Here is an 18,613-nt window from a genome sequence, read left to right on the forward strand (position 1 = left end):
TCGGATCTCCTTTATAGTGTCCAACGCCACCGCACTCGTAGCAATGGACAACCCTTGGCTGCTGACTCTGGCCAGGATTAGGGTTTCTGGGTGGGTTAGCCTTAGAGGTGAATCCTGTTCCCTTCCCTTGGAAGTTATTTTGGGGGCCTTTGGAGAACTCCTTTTTCTTTTCCCCTCCTTCTTTCTTTTGGGGGGCGCCCTGTCCGGCCTTTTGAGTATCCCCTCCAGTCCCCCTTGTGGACACCCGGGTACTAGCCCAAATGTCCGCCTCCTCAGCAAGCTTCCGGGGGCTGGTCAGCTTGCTATCCACCAGGTGTTGCCGCAGTTCAGGGAAACATTTCTCGAGTAGGTGTTCCTTCAATACCAGGTCAAACAGCTCCTCGTAGTTCCTGACTTCACTGCCCTGAATCCAACCTTCCAGTGCCTTCTTTGCATAGTCCAGGAAGTCCACCCAATTCTGTGTGCCCAGTTTGTGACTACCCCTGAACTTCTGCCTGTACTTTTCCGGAGTAAGTCCAAACTTCCTGATGAGCGCCAGTTTCATGGTGGGGTAGTGGGTTTGCTCATCCTCTTCGAGGGCCAATAAAGCATCCCTACCAGCTGGAGGCATGTATTTATACAGTCCCCCTCCCCAATACTTCGCTGGAACCCCATGGGCCCTCAATGAGACCTCATAGGCTGCTAGCCACTTGGCGATGTCGTCACCTGCCCCATAGCTCGCTACAATGTCCTTTGGCAGGTAAGGTTTGGATTCCCTGGTGGACTCTTGGTTTTGGCTGCCACCATTAGGAACAGTTGGTGCCCCAATTCTGAGGATCTGAAGCTCTATCTCCTTCAGTCTTATCTCATGAGCCATCCTCTCTTTCTCCGTCTCATGAGCCAACCTCTGTTCCTCCTTCTCCTTCTCCAGCTTTGCTAAATCCAATGTGAGCTGTCTTTTCTCTCTCCGATCTGCTAACTCCACGCTGGATAAGCCCCCACTAGAGGCACGGCTGCCCCCCCTAGAAAGTGTCCTGGGCCCTGCTGACAGGTTCCCCACCTCAGGTTGGTACATCTCAGCCCCCTCGGGGTCAGGCTCTCCATCCCTGTCTTCCTCCTCAGCCTTGCCTTCCCTGCGTGCCTCCCCCCAAGCCCTTAAGCTGGTTTGAAGTGCACCCTTCTTTGCTCCTGGGGGACAGTACACCCCCTCTCGCTGGCAAAACTCCCTGAGTTGGGCCACAGTGTATGTTTCTAAATCTTCAAGAACAAACTCCATCTTGCCCACTCAGGTTAGAGGACAGGTTTTGTGCAGTAGCAATGTAGGGGGGTACCTTTAGTAATACCTCCTCCCACCACCAGAGTAAATTTGGAAAAAACAAAAACCCACAATTAGGAAGGCCGCTCTTGAGAAAACTCCCGGTGTAGGCCTATGGACTACCCACAGTTATTGTTGAGTACATGTAGGCACAGCTCTATCCCACCACTGAACACCAATTTATGTTGGAAACAGCCCACTCCCACTCCGCAGGGTGGTGGTGGACTCCCCGAACACACTGTGGTAGCTTGGCTCGAGTGGTCAGGAAACAGGCGCAGTGCTAAGCATACAATATACCCATACAATAACCATGCGTGCATCCGTTCCAAAAACGACTCTACACCGTAAAAATTATGAAAATATGTTCTCTTTATCTTTCTTCTCTTAGTTGCTGATTGGGAAAATAAATAACAATCACAATATATACATTTTTAAATATAGCAGGTCAAATAAATATTTGCTGTTTGCTGAAATAAATAGGGGTGATTATAAATAACAGGGCATAAATACAAGTGCAATATATACAGTCAATTAAATACTTTGAGGTAATAAATACTGTATCAATAAATACTGTCCCAATAAATACTGTACACCAACAAGTCCTGTGGACCTATAAATTCAGTGCAGCAATAAATAGATAAGAACTTAATAAATACAGTATCCCCAATAAATAATTAGAAGTATACAGTACACTTTGTGAATCAGATGGCACTTCAATTCTTAAGGGCTGAATTGGCCCAGGCACAGCTTGTAGGGTGTGAAAGGCTTGAGGGGTACTACTCCCTGGCTGAGGCAAAGGCTGAGGCCTAAACTGAGGTAGATCAAAAAGGGGGGAAATTCCAATGCCCTGGCTTCCCTCTCCACAGAACCTCTCTAGGTTAGTCCCAGTTCACCCCAGGCACAGTCAGGTGGGTTTCAGCTCCTCCCTAGCCCCTTAGAGTAGTCTCTCAGGTCTCCACAGGGCCTTAGGCGCCCTCTACTCCACTTACTGCCCTTTTCTGATGTTCCGACGCCGCTGGAGTCGTGTCGACGCCGTGAGGCGGTTCCGGTTCGGTCTCGGCGGCCTCGGCACAATGTCAGTTCTTTGACGACGCCGGTAGGCGGTTCCGGTCCGATGTCGGTGGCCTCGGTTCGAACTCGACCTCCGATTCGACGGCGTCGGGCAGTCTCTTCACACGATGTCGACTTCGGGCGGCTCCGGTCCGACGGCGCTCTCGGCTCCGATGACGTCGGCCGGCCTGGCCTCGCTGTCGACTTCCGGCGACTCCGGGGTGCGATCCTCACCCCCGACCTCCGGTGCTCCTCCTCACAGGCTCCGGGCGACTCCGGAGTGCGATCCTCACTCCCGACCTCCGGTGCTCCTCTACCTCGGTCTCCGACGACTCCGGAGGGCAGACTTCACCCTTCCGATGACGCCGCTCGCTCGACCTCGGTTCACCTCCTACTCGACCCTTGGTATTCCACTCGACCTCCGCCGGCGCCCTCTTATGACCTCAGGCGGCTCCGGGTACGACGTCTGCTACCTCAGTCAGCGCCGCTTCTCCACCTCGGGCTCCAGGTCTTCGGCTACTCGACGCCAGGCTCCAGGGAAACCAACTCTCAGGTCAGAATCTTGCTATTCTCTTGGTTCTAAGGCCTGTTCCTGCTGTCCAGGTCCTTAGGATGGGTTTCTTCTTTCTTCTTCCCACACAGGGCTATAGGCTGGGATCCATCAGCTGGGACAAGTATCAAGGGTGGGTTTATGGACCCCACTCCAGGCACAAGTTTCCACCCCTGCTGCTTCACTCCTTCCTCCTTCACTCTTGTGCTCCTCTCTCTTCACCAGTCAGGTGCCAACTGCCAGCTCCAACTGCCAACTGCCTCTCTTATCCTCCCAACATTCTAAACGGTTTCCAACTGTCACACAGTTCTGGAATCTCCTGGAAGGTGCTGGTAGGTGCTGGTAGGTTCCAGTGGATGCTGGTGATGTCATGGGAGGCCACCATTTTGTGCTTCAGGCCCTCAGACAGAAGTTTCAGGGGTAGCTAAAATGGCTCCCTGAATCTGTAGCAACACTAAAAAGAAGTCTGGTGGTTCCCAAAAAGGAAAAATTCAAACAGGGTTTGAGGCAAAAGTGGGACAAAATAAATAATGATGAGGAGGGACCACCCAAAGGGCTGACAGGTCTAACAGATAGATAGATAGATAGATAGATAGATAGATAGATAGATAGATAGATAGATAGATATATCTCACTTAGGGTGTCATGTGGCAACACTACGTCAATTCCTTTTTATAATAAACAAAAGTTGTTTTGCTAAAATATTGGGGGAATTTATTGGGTTTCCCAGGCTTTTTTATTCTGTTGGGACTAATTTTAAAAATTGTGTTCAAACGTATCTTTATTTATAGTAATAAAAATATAATTAATTTATATATAAATATAATTTGTAATGTGTTTTATATATATCTATATAGATAAACAAATATCTACATAGACTTATATAAAAAAAAAATACAACAAAGTTTTATGACAGTCTGATGGTTAAAGAACCTCGGGTACTTTATATATCACTTAGGGTGTCTTGAGGCAACACTACGTCAATTCCTTTGTATAATAAAAAAAGTTGTTTTGCTTAAAATTTGAAGAATTTGTTTGGTTTCCCAGGCCTTTTTATTCTTTTGGGACCCATTTTTAAGTCTCGCCTAGGCAGCACTTGTGCTGTCTCTTCAAGAGATGCTGTTTTCGGTGTGGACTTGAAGCTCCGCACAATTTCCGCCCTTCTTTTCAATTGGCTCCTCTTACTGTCATTTGTAAATAATGTCTTTTGATTCATGGATAGGCACAGTAGTCCATCCTTAGTACCGCCTTTTCTCCTTTTGTAACCTCCCATGAGGATTCCCCTGTAACGTGTTATTACTCGGTATGTTTTAATACAGTCTGTGAGCACTATTTCATAAATGATTCTCTCCCAGCTGCTGTTGCAGGCACGACAAGCTCTTCCGCTTACACCATGCACACAACCTAAGCAGCGATCCATGCCTTCATCTTTGACAATGGCGACGGTGGGTTTCTTTTTTGGGCATGGCTTGTCAAACTCTATTTTTTCAAAATATATCAGCTTTTAGTAAGAAGCACGGCACAGGCGGCGTGCTGCGCTGCTTACGAAAAACTTACAGTATTGAAAAATAGCTTAGCAAGCTGCACCTTTCTTTTCTTTGGTGCTGCTCGCCAAACTCAATTTTTTCAATATTGTAATTTTTTTCTAAGCAGCGCCGCACGCCACCTTCAACTTTAACAATGGCGGCCACGCCTTTCTTTTCTTTGGCGCTGCTCGCCCAACCTCCTTCTCTCCCTTTCTTGCGCCATGCAGCTAATGTAAAAAACATTTGCAATACAATAGGTCTCGCATAACTAAATGTTTGAGCTATTGGCGTTGCAAATAATAATACAAAGCCAATTGCTCAAACTTTCAGTAATGAGAGACCTATTGCATTGCTAATGCTTGTTACCTTTGTGTTCTAGCATGGTGCACTTGTGCTCCGTTTCTACGTCCATACCTGAATTGCAGGCATCTTGCTTGGCCCACTATTTCGGAGAGGTTGACGCCCAAGACATTTCTCCTTCTCCCAGCCTACATTTAATTGCAGCCGTGGAGCGCTGCTTCAGACAATGGTAGGGTGGCAAACTTGAGGCACCAGAATGCAGGTTCTTTTAAAAAAAAATAATAATAAATAAAAGTGTTGTTCTGCTGGAATTGGGGGAATTTGTTGGGGGTCAGTGACCTTTTTATTCTGTTAGGACTCATTTTGATTATATTAACTAGCGTGGTGCTGGGCCCATTCCAATTCCTAAATAGCAGCTATTTTGCCTGGCCCACTGCTCAAGATATAGATTCTTCTGCTCCTAGCCTGCATTTAAGTGCGGCCATGGTGCGTATGTGCCAAAGGCAAGCCCGTCTGCACCCAATTGGGCCCAGGGGCCAAAAATGCTGTCCCTTTTACATCCAACAAAGTTGTCTTCTCCGCAAGTCAGCTCAAGTCACTTTACCTTGTCTGTTCAAAGGTCCGCTTGTCCTCTTTAGACCCTGTACATTATCTTATGAAATGTAATCACTGTAACTTTTTGGTCCGTACAGCTCACAGCTTCCTTAACCTCTCTCTGAAAGATAGTACTTTCTCTCCTAGGGCCCCTAGAGAAGATGCCATAGGCCCTTGCAACACTAAAAGTACAAAATGTTACTTTTATAATATCACTACCAGCCTTTGCCAAAATATAAACTTCATGTTTATAACTTACTAATGGATAATGCTCCAGACGCACTGTTCCTTACCGAAACATGGCTTCATGAGGCCTCAAAGCTTGACATCATTGCAGCTCTCCTCTCTAATTACTGTATGGTCAGGCGTGATCGTGCAGACAAGAACGGAGGCGGCATTGCAATTCTTTTTAAAGAGAACTATGAATGTAAGTTACAAGATCTTCCTATTTCTGACTGCAAAGTTTTGTTCTTCTCCATCTTTCTCTCGCATAACTTTACCTTATCTGGTTCTCTGATCTACCGACCACCAGGCTATGAGGGCAGTTGATGCACTAAAGTACCAGACATTATGTCTCCTTACATTCTTAAGTGTGCTAACTTTATTGTGCTAGGGGATTTAAACATTCACTTGGAGGAAGCCATTTGTAGATTTGGCTCCTCCTTCATAGAAGAGCTTAAAGCCTTGAAGCTCTATTTAATCAACTCAGTGCCATGCACAAGGCTAGACATCCACTTGACTCTTTATTCTTGAATCTTATAGGTATGCATTTCTTTTCTCAATCCAAACATCTTTTGTGGTCCCTGTTGTCGTTTCAGGACCGTCCACTCTGACCAGAAATTGGTCAAAGCATGATTTACTCACCATCAACTCCTAAACTCCTAGACCCTTTGCCCAGTATAATGCAGTGCTTAGATCTTGATCAAACTAAAGTTGATGCCTGGATTCAGGACTCCCTTGACCTGATCTTGCCTGCCAAACCATCCACCTCAGCCAGACTGCACTGGCCTACCTCCTTGGTTTAATAATACCCTCCGAGGCGAAAAAAGCAGTGCAAGCATTTGGAAAGGTGCTGGAGGAAATCCTATTTATTTTTATTTTATTTAAAGAGTTTTATATAGCATGTACAAGATCACGGGGTATCGGAGCGCTTTATAGGAGGATAGTTACAAGAGAATGCTGTGGAAGAGAAGCTGAAGTATAGAGCAGCACTAAAAGATGATTATTCTGTATGCAGAGCCATTCACGCTACATTTTACTCCACTGCCCAAAAACTCTCTTTAGAGTAGTTAAAGAGTTATCCGTCCCTGGCACCTTATCCTACCTACCTTTGCTTTCACAGTCACAATGTGATGAACGGGCACACGTTTTGGTAAAAAGAAAAGACAGACATCCAACTTTTGCTCTGTAATGTTCCTACTGTGAGTCTGTGTCTGACGGATAGGAAAACCACTGTCTGTGCCTTACCGATGGTTTGTGATTGTTCGCGCTTTACAAATGTGGTTTATTATTATTATATATAATATTGTCACACCTCGTAATAAGCATAGTCTTACTACTTTTACACCGTTAAATGCCCCTCTTTTTGGTACATTACTGCAATCTATAAAGTCAGGCTCTCCGTGGGACCCTCTCCCACCGGCCAAGATCTGCAAACTTGGTCAGAACCTACACAGATTATGATCTCTCTTATTAGCTCCTCCCTACAAGAGGGACGTATCCCTCAGGCATGGAGGCATGCTATGGTCCTGCCACTCTTAAAGAAACCTAGCCTAGATGCCTCCGACTGGTCTATTGATAGGCCTATTTCACTGCCCCTGTTGCTCTTTAAGATTATGGAGAAACACATTAACCATCAAATATCTGGAATTGTGGAATCACTTTATTTCCTTCATCAGTCACAGCCTGGCTTTAGAGTTGGCCACAGTTCTTAATCCTCATTACTAGGAGTTACTGAGCACCTCAGACGACTGCTGGACAATGGCGGTATGACAGTACTGATCATGCTTGACTTGAGCGCAGCTTTTGATACAGTGTCTCGTACAACTCTTCTTGAAAGACCTGAAAACATGGGCATCCAGGCTACAGCTTTATCACGGATTACCTTGTTCTACAGGATCAGACATTTCATGTCTTTTCATCTAACACTGTGTCTAAATCTCACTCTTTTTCCTCCGGGGTGCCGCAGGTTTCAGCATTAAGTCCAATGTTATTCAACATCTGTGTTCGGCTCTTTGTGGATATTGTCAAAGGCTGTGGCCTCCCTTTTTCCTACGCTGATTACACTCAAATCATCTTTTCTCTGTCATCTTTGGAGGGCCACTGCTCAGACACTGCGAACTCCTGTGTCCTCAAAGTTTCCACTTGGATGAACACCAGTTCCTTAAAGTGAATGGTGAGAAGACAGAAGTGATGGTGATGGACAAGAACTCCCTTTTGTGGTGCCCCTACCACTGGCCTGACACTCAGGGACCCCTCCCAATCCCAGTCTCTATGGTTAAAAACCTCCGCTTTTGGCATGACGACGAACTACCTATGGACACTCAGCCTCCACTTGTTTCGCTATCTTGATATGGTTTAAGAAAATCATCTGGATGCTCCCTTTCTCGGCCCAGAGGAGTGTTATCCAGGCCTTGCTTTTTTTGAAGCAGGACTATGGAAACGTTCTTTATTTCTAAGTTGGTAAATCCTCTATCAAATGCTTACAAGTGATTCAAAACTCTGCTGCCAGGCTCCTGTTTCATCTTCCAAGTGCTTTTAAGTATCTAGACTGCCTGTGATCACCAGTGCCTTTCCATGGACAAATGCATTCAGTTTATAGCCCTATACTATGTGCATAAAGCTAGGTCAAATGTTGGCCTTCTCATCTACAACCACGTGTGGAATTCGACCACCCAAATCGCTCACTGCGTTCGAGCAACCTCCACCTCTGTAAGATCCCCAGAGTAAAAAAATATATATTTGCATGGGTGGTTACTCTTTCTTGTACGTATACTCCAAGCTCTGGAATACACTGCCTGATTCAGTAAGAAGCTGCTAATCTCGAACCCTATTTTGCAAAAACCTCAAAACCTGGTTGTTTTGATTCCCCTTCCTTTTGCTGGCTAGTTACCTACCTTTGTTCAGTGCCGGAAAACCATTTTGGGTAGCTATGCACTATACAAGATTTTCATAATAATGGTTAGGTCTGCTTTTCCAAAGACGTAGCATTTTTTGGTTTGCTAATAACTTTGGCTCAAATGACAATACTGTTGGCATCATCCAAGCTTCTTTTGTACACATTGCTCTTTAAATGGGTATAACATTAGTGCTATGAAAGTAGGTGCAAAATAGCTTAGAATAATATGGAGTCTTTACTATTATCATACATATAACCCCAATAATTAATCCAAGCATGTGTTATTTGCAACATTTACAATATACCATACACTTCATGGGTAGCCAAATTCATGTTGACTATGAACCATGGATGAAAGGATAACCTATCCTGAACACAGTGTTCAATCTGTTTACAACTCTACAGGGAAAACCCAAGTTCCTCCAGATACACAAGGCCGATTATGTAACTAATGCCCTACTAGCGCGAACTATAACTTGTGCCCCAGCCATGCACTGCTTATGACCTCATATTTCATCACTCATGACATGTTCTATGCCATCATTTATGACCTCACTGTGGCCAAACCCACAGCAGACAGCGAACCCCACTATGCGCACAGCCTTTGCTGTGCACAGCATAAGGTTTTCCTTCGGGCCTCGGGGACCCCATCTGTGGCCAAATACAAGAAAAAAGGGAAGGGGCCGCAAAGACCTTTCCCCCTCCCCCACCCCCCTCCCCCCTCCTTCCCCGAGCCTTATTCGGCCCTGGGGTGAGATCATTGAAAACAAGCATTGGCATAGCCAATAGATCTCGCCTTTGGGACCTTATAAGTGTTTAGCCATGCAACAGTTGCATGACTAAATACTTATAAGGTCCAAAAAGCGACACCTATTGGCTTTGCCATGCGGCCGCTAAAGTGAAAGTAATCATGGTCAAGCGTGGCGCGCGCGCGCACATGCACTATGACTCTAGGCTGGCCTGGTAGCACTTTTTGGAGCCCTCTCAATAAGTCTCGCCAGATCAGCGCATGCACTGGGTCAGGCGAGACCTAAAGAGGCAAAGGCCGTGTGTCCACCCCCCCTCCGAGGCTCGTTAGGCCCCTGGCAACCGCCAAGACCATAATTTTGTGTTCGTTTTTTAAGGAGAGGGGGGCCAGCTCCCCTCTCCCGCTCCTTAAAAAGGTCCTGGAACACCATCCCCCCCAGGGCCCTGTTTTTGGGTTTTTTAGTAGAGAGGGGCATGTGGCCACCCCCTCACTGAACCTATTGTGGGTCCTGGGGATTCCATGGCCAGATATATTTTAAAGGGGAGGGGGTTTGCAAAGCCTCCTCCCCGAGCTTCTTTATTCCCTGGTGACCCCATACTTGAGGGCCGTTTTTTTTTTAAAGGGAGTGGGGCTGCCTGGCCCCCTCCCCGAGCGACTATAGGCCCTGGGGAGCCCACGTCGTGACAGAAATGTACAAAAAAAGGGTGGGACTGGTGCACGCAGCCCTCCTCCCCCTGCTTTAAAAAGGCACTGGGGATCAAAGCATGTAAAGGGGAGGGGGGCCTCATGGCCTCCTCCCTAAGCCTATCTTGGCCCCAGAGGCCCCATCCCCTGTTGCCTCTTATTCTAATAGGTGTGTGCCCACCTAGGGCACCTACCATACACACATTGGGGACCATAGGTGGAGCCCCTGGGCTCCTGTGGCTCCCCGCATTCTGTGTGAGCCAGCATTGCTCCAACCCGCATGGAACAGATACTTATGCTGCTCCCTCTGGGTGGGAAGCAATCTCTTGATCGGTTTCCTTGCCCACATCATTGTAGGCAGGGAAACTGATCAAAAGTCTGCCCCCAGCTGGCTGGAGCATTTTCAAAGGTCCCACCGGCTGGAAGCAGACTTTGTGTTTGCTCCCACATGGCTAGGCTCAAGCAAACAGCATTTTCCCTGCCTGCCTGTGTTAGCCGGTAAAATGCTGTGTCCCAGGGATGGGGCTCCCCGACGCACAGCAAGTGAGCAGGGATGGGGTCCCCGAGACCATAGAAGGCCCATGATGGGGAGGGGCGCACCCTCCCTTTTCAAAAAGTTTAGCATCCCCGGGGAATGGAGTCCCAGGGGCCTTAAGAGACTCTGGAAGGGGACTTCGCGGACCCCCCTCCCCTTTTAATTTATTAATCAACCCCAGAAGTGGGCTCTCCAGGGCTTTCCATGGCTTGGGAGGGGGGCTGCCCCCACCCCACTCCCCTCTATTAAATAAATCAACACTGGGGGATGGGGTTCCTAAGGCCGATAAAGACTCTGGGAGGGAGGCCAAGCAACATCTTGTATAGAGTTGAATAGAGTGGCGTAGAGTGTAGGGGCATGGAGTGGCATGTTGTATAGTGTATGGGGCATACAGTGGAGTAAAGGTTTGTAGAGTGCAGTGGAATGTTAGAGTAAAGTGGTGTGTTGTACAGTGTTGTATAGTGGAGTAGATTTCCAAGTAGAGTTGAGTGGTGTGTGAGAGTGGCGTGTCATACAGTGTGTTAGTGCACTGGTGTGGAGTGTCAGAGTAGACTGGAGTGTCATACAGTGGCATGTATTCGAGTGTAGATGTATGTGATAGGATAGAGTTGGGTGTCTTTAAATGGAGTACAGTTGAGTGATGTAGAGTGCTGTAGCATAGAATGGAGTGGCATACAGTTGATGAGCTTGTCATGGAGGGGAATGTTGTAGAGTGCCGTACAGTAGAGAGGCATAAAGTGTTGTAGAGTAGGGTGGCTTACAGTGGTGTAGTACAGTGGAATATAGTGCACCTGTATGTCAAAGCACGGTGGAGTAAAGTTACGTGTGCTTTAGAGGGAGTTGCATAAAAGTGGCAATAGGTAGGGAAAAACATAAAATCTACTACTTACCTATATCTAAGACCCTAACTCAGAACATAGTTAAAACAACATGGCTTCCTTTTACCTTTGCAGGAACAGCCATTAGCCGATTATACACTGCCTTGTCATTGGCATGTACCTTGGTATACCACTTACCACTACTGGACCAATTGACAAAATAAAATGGGTCATTTACACACCATAATGTATATTCCTGCCAAATTTTATTAAAATCCATTCTCCTGTTTTAACGCTACGGCCAGGTACAAAGTCTATAGAAAATGATTAGATGGACAGCACATTTTAGGGGCCCCCTTTTTCTTTGCTCTCCTTTAACGAATCACCACACAACGTTGCATCATCTACCAGTGTTGCAAAAAAATAGGTCTGCAAAATGTTGTGGATATTTGTTAACCAGAGACAAAGTTATTACCTGTCAAAAAATCTGAGGAAATACTTTCTATGGGAATCCTAACTATAACAACAGAGTATATATTCACCTCAAATCTAGTTCCATTCCCTACCCATATTGGCACCTACCCATCACTTGTGGAAGATTGTACATCCTGGAGTTTGACAGTTGGAATGTTGAGAGCTCTTTTCAGATCATATAAGGAGAGCTTGGCATTAGGTTGAATAAAGACTTCATTTTGCAATCTACATCTTAACAAGCTGATTGCTCATTTTTTTTTCTCAAGAGATTTTAATGATTTAATTGAATGTTTTTATAGTAACGTTTAAACTGCAGAATGTATCCTTGTTCCTTTCTGTTTAGAAAAAAATATAATAGCAAAGATTTAGAAAAGCCATATCTTAATTTTACAAACAAAATACAGTTTTTCTTCTTCTTTAATACTTGGATTTGAGTGGAAAAGTAATCTTATCTTTTTAACTCTCCTTGTGCCAGTTATGTTCTTTGCTGCATCGATATCCCTTTTAACTCCTTGAATACATATGTATTTGACACACAATTTCAAGACTGTTATCGAGCTAAGCCCTTCCGTTGGAAGAGTTTTGCATAACCAAGTGGGGACAGCACCTACCTCTGCACACTGATGAAAGATCAGATTGATTGATCCACATTTTCTGAGTCTGGAGAAGGGAGATGCTGAACTCTAAGCTGCGGTAGAGAGAAAGAGTCACACTGTCGCCTGCTGTGAAATAATTGAAGCAGATGTTGTTTGATATTGCGTCAATCTTGTCCTCTTTGAGCGATGGCTGGAGTGACAGTGAGATGATAGTTTTTCCCGAACCCTGGGCTTGATTTGAACTGACAAGGAATCAATTTCCTCGGTACCTGAAGGTGAAATGCATCCTACAGGGTTATAGTTACCTTCTGTGTGAAACTGTGGAGGAGACACCAATGGAGTATAGAATACTTGGGGGCTCCATTACATAAGTACACGGTCTTGCAGATTTATGCCACGCTGCTCACAAAGTTTGTCACCCCTAATCTGAGAGGCTGGAAGATGATGCATGGGAGGAGTCCTGTAGACATCCCGGGAGGTGGCTATCTGTGCGGGGTTCCGGTTGATCTAACTGAAGTTTTTCTTAAGGCATTCTATGTAAGAACCCGACTTTCCGAGATGTGGAAAACGGATAACAACAGATACCTTGGGAGTGCAGACAATGGGGGACAATAATACATACCATATGGGATTGCCAGAGTATACAGTGATACTGGAAGTCGGTGTGTGGCTGGAAATCCTCGTTCAAATATTGCCCCCTAGTGCTTACCCCCTAGCTGACGACACTGGGAATTTGGGGGGAGAAGACAATGGACCGGTTCAAGCTCTTTTATAGATCGAGCCTGGGCAGCGCTTGCGCTGCTCTGTGGCATGCTGTATTGGAGAATGTAATAGATCCCCGCCCACTATCCGCCCATATTTGTCATTGACTTGTGTCATTTTAATTTGTAAATGCTGGCTTCTGATTGGTTATTAGGCTTGTTAGTTCCTCCTTAGTACCGCCTTGTCTTCATTAGTAACCTCCCATGAGGCCTGGTCCTTTTACTTCCGTTGTTACACTGTACGTCTTTTTTAGTCTGTAAGCTCTATTATCTTTAATGAGTTTCTCCTACTGCTAGCACAACATTCTTTCCTGCAAGCTTTCACTTACCGAGCAGCCCAGGACAATGGCGGCCACTTCTTTGAATATGTCTCGCATTTACAAGATTTTGAGCTACTGGCATTGTAAATGACAATGCCTTTTATTTATGTGTTAATTGTCAAAACAGATAAATAAAAGGCATTGTCTTTTACAATACGAATATCTTAAACTCTTGCAAATGCAACACCTATTAAAATCAATCAATCAGGGATTTGTGAAGCACACTACTCACCCGTGAGGGTCTCAAGGCGCTGGGGGGGGGGGGGGACTCCAGCAGCTACGTCTCCTCCAAAGAGCCAGGTCTTGAGGCTCTTCCTGAAAGCCTGCATGCAGTGTGGGGTGCGTCTGATGCTGAGGGAGAGTTTGTTCCAGGTCTTGGCCGCGATGCAGGAGAAGGCTCTTCCTCCCGTTCTGGCTCTGCGGATGCCTGGGATTTCGGCCAGGGCAAGGTCGGCGTAGCGGAGGTTTGTCTTGAGTGCGTGGAAGGATATTCTTTTGTTGCGGTAATGGGGTCCGGTGTTGTGGAGGGATTTGTAGCTGTGAGTGAGCAGAAGTTTGTCGTGCATGGCTCCTGGTGCATGCTGGTGGCGCACATTTTGATGTACGTTTCTCACATGGCTGGTTTTCGTACGTAGATACTGGTGCACGCTCGTGTCTCAAGCTGCACAGCACACATTCTGGCACTAGTTCTCTTACTGCCTTTGTTCATACAGTGATCCTGGTGCACACTGGTGGATCACAGCACACATTCTGGTGCTGGTTTCCTATGTGGCAGGTTTTCGTACAGGGCTCCTGGTGCATGCTAGTGGCGCACATTCTGATGTTCGTTTCTCACTTGGCTGGTTTTCATATGCAGATACTGGTGCACGCTCGTGTCGCAAGCTGCACAGCACACATTCTAGCACTAGTTCCCTTACTGCCTTTCTTCATATAGGGATCCTGATGCACACTGGTGGCTCACGTCACACATTCTGGCGCTGGCTTCCTACGTGGCAGGTTTTCGTACAGGGATTCTGGTGCACGCGCATGTCGCACGCTGCACAGCATACTCTAATGCTGCTTTTCCAAATGTCTGGTTTTTGTGGACAGATTCTGGTGCACGCTCGTGTCGCACGCTGAACAGCACACTCTAATGCTGGTTTTCCACAGGGGTATTTCACGTGCCCTTATCCTGGTGCACGCTTGTATCTCCGTCGGCACTACACATAATTTGATGCTGATTTTCATAGAAGGTTCCTGGTGCACACTCTTGTCTCATGTTTCACATTCTAATGCTGGTTTCCCCACGCGGCTGTCTTTTGTGCACAGATCGTGGTGTAAGCTAGTGTCTCACATTGCACAGCACACACTAATGCTGGTTTTAATGCACGGGTCCTGATGAATGCTCGTGTCTCACGCTGCATAGCACTCTCTAATGCTGGTTTACCACACGGCTGATTTTCGTGCATGGATCCTTATGCACGCTCATGCCGCACAGCACACTCTAATGCGGTTTCCCACATGGCTGGTTTTCATGCACTGATCCTGGTGCACGCTTATGCCTCATGCTGCACAGCACACACTTATGATATTTTTCATACACGGACCCTGGTGTACGCTCGTGTCTCACACAGCACAGCACACGCTAATGCTGGTTTTCCATAGGGCTATTTTTAATGCACGGATCCTGGTGCACGCTTGTGTCTCGCGCTGCACAGCACTCTCTAATGCTGGTTTCCCACACTGCTGGTTTTCGAGCACAGATCCTGGTGCTAGTTCATGCCTCATGCTGCACAGCACAATTAAATGCTGGTTTTCAAATGAGTTTCTCATACTGCAGGCACCACACGCTTTCCTGCAACATTCAGCGCACCATGCGTGCTTTCACTTTCCAAGCAGCTCGGTACAGTGGCCACTTCTTTGCAAGGAAATATGCCTTGTATTTACAAGAGTTTGAGCTATTGGTATTGTAAATGACAATGCCTTTTACTTGTGTTAATTAGCGAAACAGATAAATAAAAGGAAGTATCATTTACAATGCCAATAGCTTACTTAAACTCTTGCAAATGTGAGACCTATTGCATTGCAAATGCTTGTTTGTAATGTGGTACTGATGGTGGGTAGGAGAGACATATTGCTATATTGAGGGGGGAGGCAGCAAAAATTATGGCAGTACCTGAATGGGAATCCAATTTAAACTGGTGCATGGGAGCAGAAGAAGTGGTCTACCAGGTCAGGGGCTGTCCTCACATATGTGATCAGTTCTGGGGCCCCTGGAGGAGTGCAGAGAGGGACATGGACTGAGGGGGCTTGGATGATGAGGTGGGGATGGAGCAGCCAGGATGGGCTTCATGGGTGGTGGCTGATAGAGTAGGAGAGAGACGATTTGGCTCTACAATTGTCAATGTGATGAATACATGGATGCAGGTTACTGGATGATGTATTTATATGCCTCATGGTAACAGTGTCACTTTTGCATCTTGTTCTAGAGCCTAATAAAAACAAAAATCCTCTGCTGTTCTCGCACCTTTCCTACATCGTTCTATTCTCATTAAGACTTTAGCTGTTGCTTCCTTATCAAACTGCTTCTCCCCTCCACCTGCCATAAAAAGAAATAAAGCTTGTTTTTAAAGCACTGCAGAGGTTTGTTCTGGAGATATTGTGATATTAGAATAACATTTTAGGTCTTGCTGCAGTTTTGCCACACATGAACAGACCTTTGTCTTACTTTCTAGGTTGCCAAAGCATTTTGGACGGCAATTGGTGGAGACAGAGATGAGATTGAGGGTCTCTCATCTGGAGATGATGATTAAGCTGCTTTCGTAGCCACAGCCTAGGAACTCTAGGTGCTGCCTGTGATGAACAGAAAAGGAAGGAACGTATGACTCCGATGAGCGGCAGAGATCTGGCCCACAAGGAAGACCGGTGTCCTATTAGAAATGTTTACTTGCACTTGGGATCATGCTTCTAAAGCCTCTTATGTCCGATACCTCAGTTTTGCCTTTAATCATTTAATGTTGTGTCTCTGGTTCTATTTTGACCGCTTCCGTTAGTAGTACTTGCTCTTCTGTTACATTGATCATTTTTTATACTGTATACTTCTCTAAAATACGTTTTTTTTCTTTGAAATCTCTGCAGCTTTCCCGGAATTACATGAATGGATCACCGCTCCATATCTGTTCCCTTCCTACAAATCTGATGTCTTGGGACTTTGTCCAACCTAACAGTTTAGGTGTCAGGAAATGTACTGCTACCTACTGTTTTAGCACATCATACTAGCACTTCATGACTTCTGCCACCAGCCTTTGGAATACAGCTTTATACAGCACTCTTGTGCTCATGGTTTAGCAAAAGTGTTTGCTAGCCTAGGATAGGGGTAGTTGATGGAGGCCTTGCACACCCAGTGAGAAATCAATAACTCGTGGGCAGGGTGCAACTTAGACCATACTGCCAATCAGCATCATAACATTCTACACACTTTAATGAGAGGACCATTGGAATCACATATGTTACAGTGTCATTAGGTATCCACGAGAAGGGGTGGCTGATTTATTTTTTAAATGTTGAAAAGATTCTTGTTGTTTGCACTTTCTTTATTTTATTAAATGATTTGTAATATATAGTTATTGCTTAGACATCTGTCTTGATTATTGAAAAGTTGAAAAATAAATATACGAATTATTAAAGGAAAATAGAAGGAACTTTCTTGTAATACACATCAACTTTATGATGTTTAAGCCTGTGCTTACAGTTAGCAGGGCGAATAAATGCTATTTAAACACCAAATTCAGTGTCCGTTTCTCCATTTCACATTCCAGGCACATTAAATAATCTCTGCTGCGTTAGGGCCAAGTTATGTTTTTCCTTTTTTTTTTTGGGAGTCTTGTCTCAGTGATAAGGAAAATAGTCTGATAACACGTCAAATTTGTTGGAATATCTCTGGGCAGCATTTCCATCAAATTTCCATTGGGTTCGAATTGTTAATTCAAACATTTCTCACATTTGTTCACTGGGTCTCCTTTAAGGGAGGGGTCACACTGATTTGCTTCAGGGTGACCACCTGTAATGGTACAACAAGCTAAGTAATTATGGAGAATGTGTCTCGACGTATTCCAAGGACTTGTAAGAATAATTCCCTTACATTTTCTGTTTGTCACTTCACCCTTTAGCTAGAGTACCAGGAAATAATGTAACATTGTCAAAAGTTTTCAACTCCCTCCTTATATTCTTTTGGATGTTTCACAGAGCCCAGTCTTCTGTATGTTTGGGTCTCTTTGAACCTATGTAGGCTGTAAGGAGACAGTGGTGAAAACGTAGTGCCTTTGTTTTTGCACATCATTACAGCAGAGCCACTGTCTGTCGGAAGCCCTCATACAGAATTTGTGAATGTTACAGGTGGGCCAAATTATTTCTTACCACTGAGCCTCCTGAGTGTAATAGTGCTGTACATGCATGGATTGATATTTGTTTTCTAGACTTCTTCTAATATTCCTTTGAGTGCTACAGCACACCTTTTTATTTTTCCTTGAGACCCACTGTAAAGTGCAGCAGTGGTCATCAAACCACAAATTTAGAGAACTAAGGCTGGTGCTCACTTCTTTATTGTTTGGAGGACACAATAACCTATGCCTAAAATGCAAAAAAGCATTTTACACATATTGATAAATTTGGCAGTTAATACTTTGAAGCTACTGTATTTAGAATGTGTTGTGCTATACAGTTGGGCTACTGGTTCTTTAAAGGCACCAGGTACAGTCAAATACAAACTGCCCAGAGTCCCAGTGGAAGACAGAACACAATTTTAGGTCCTGTGCCCTATAAGTCTCAGTAGAGCTCAGCTCCCAATATTGAAGTCATCTGAGTCTACTGCACACACTTGAAAGAGAAGCATTTGCAGCAGTTAAAAAATCCCTGCATTCAAGCCCCTTGGCAATTTGTATCTAAGAGTAGACTGTGCCTCCTATGCACAGGTATAAAGACTAACTCCCAATTCTCATATGAATAATAAACACCTTTCTAGAATTCAGATCCATTGTAAAGGAAAGGAATGTAGGTTTCCCCCTCCAACACTTAAAGGCATTTTCTGGTCATTACCATGGATGGTTTACTATAAAGTGTGCTTTATCAATGTTTTCATTCATCTGTTTACATTTGCGGTTTTGGTCGGATCAAATCCGTCATTGATACTCTCAATCATGTGGATTAAGACACAGTCCTCTGTCTGAAGGTAAATAGGAGGAAATACTAGAGAATGTTGCAAGTAACA

At 45.3% G+C, this 18,613-nt stretch overlaps 1 protein-coding gene across 1 annotated transcript in view; it reads left to right on the plus strand.

Moving 5' to 3' along the window:
* AAGAB (alpha and gamma adaptin binding protein) overlaps nt 1-17,133 on the plus strand; it is a 206,363-nt gene extending 189,230 nt beyond the window's left edge. The window contains exon 10 of the mRNA XM_085644601.1: nt 16,083-17,133. Coding sequence (XP_085500727.1) covers nt 16,083-16,160 — 78 coding nt within the window. The 3' untranslated portion in view covers nt 16,161-17,133. The remainder of the gene's footprint in view (nt 1-16,082) is intronic.
* The last annotated feature ends 1,480 nt before the right edge of the window (nt 17,134-18,613 follow it).

This window comes from Triturus cristatus, chromosome 3_1, assembly GCF_964204655.1.
Source record: "Triturus cristatus chromosome 3_1, aTriCri1.1, whole genome shotgun sequence".
In the NCBI taxonomy this organism is placed as follows: domain Eukaryota; kingdom Metazoa; phylum Chordata; class Amphibia; order Caudata; family Salamandridae; genus Triturus; species Triturus cristatus.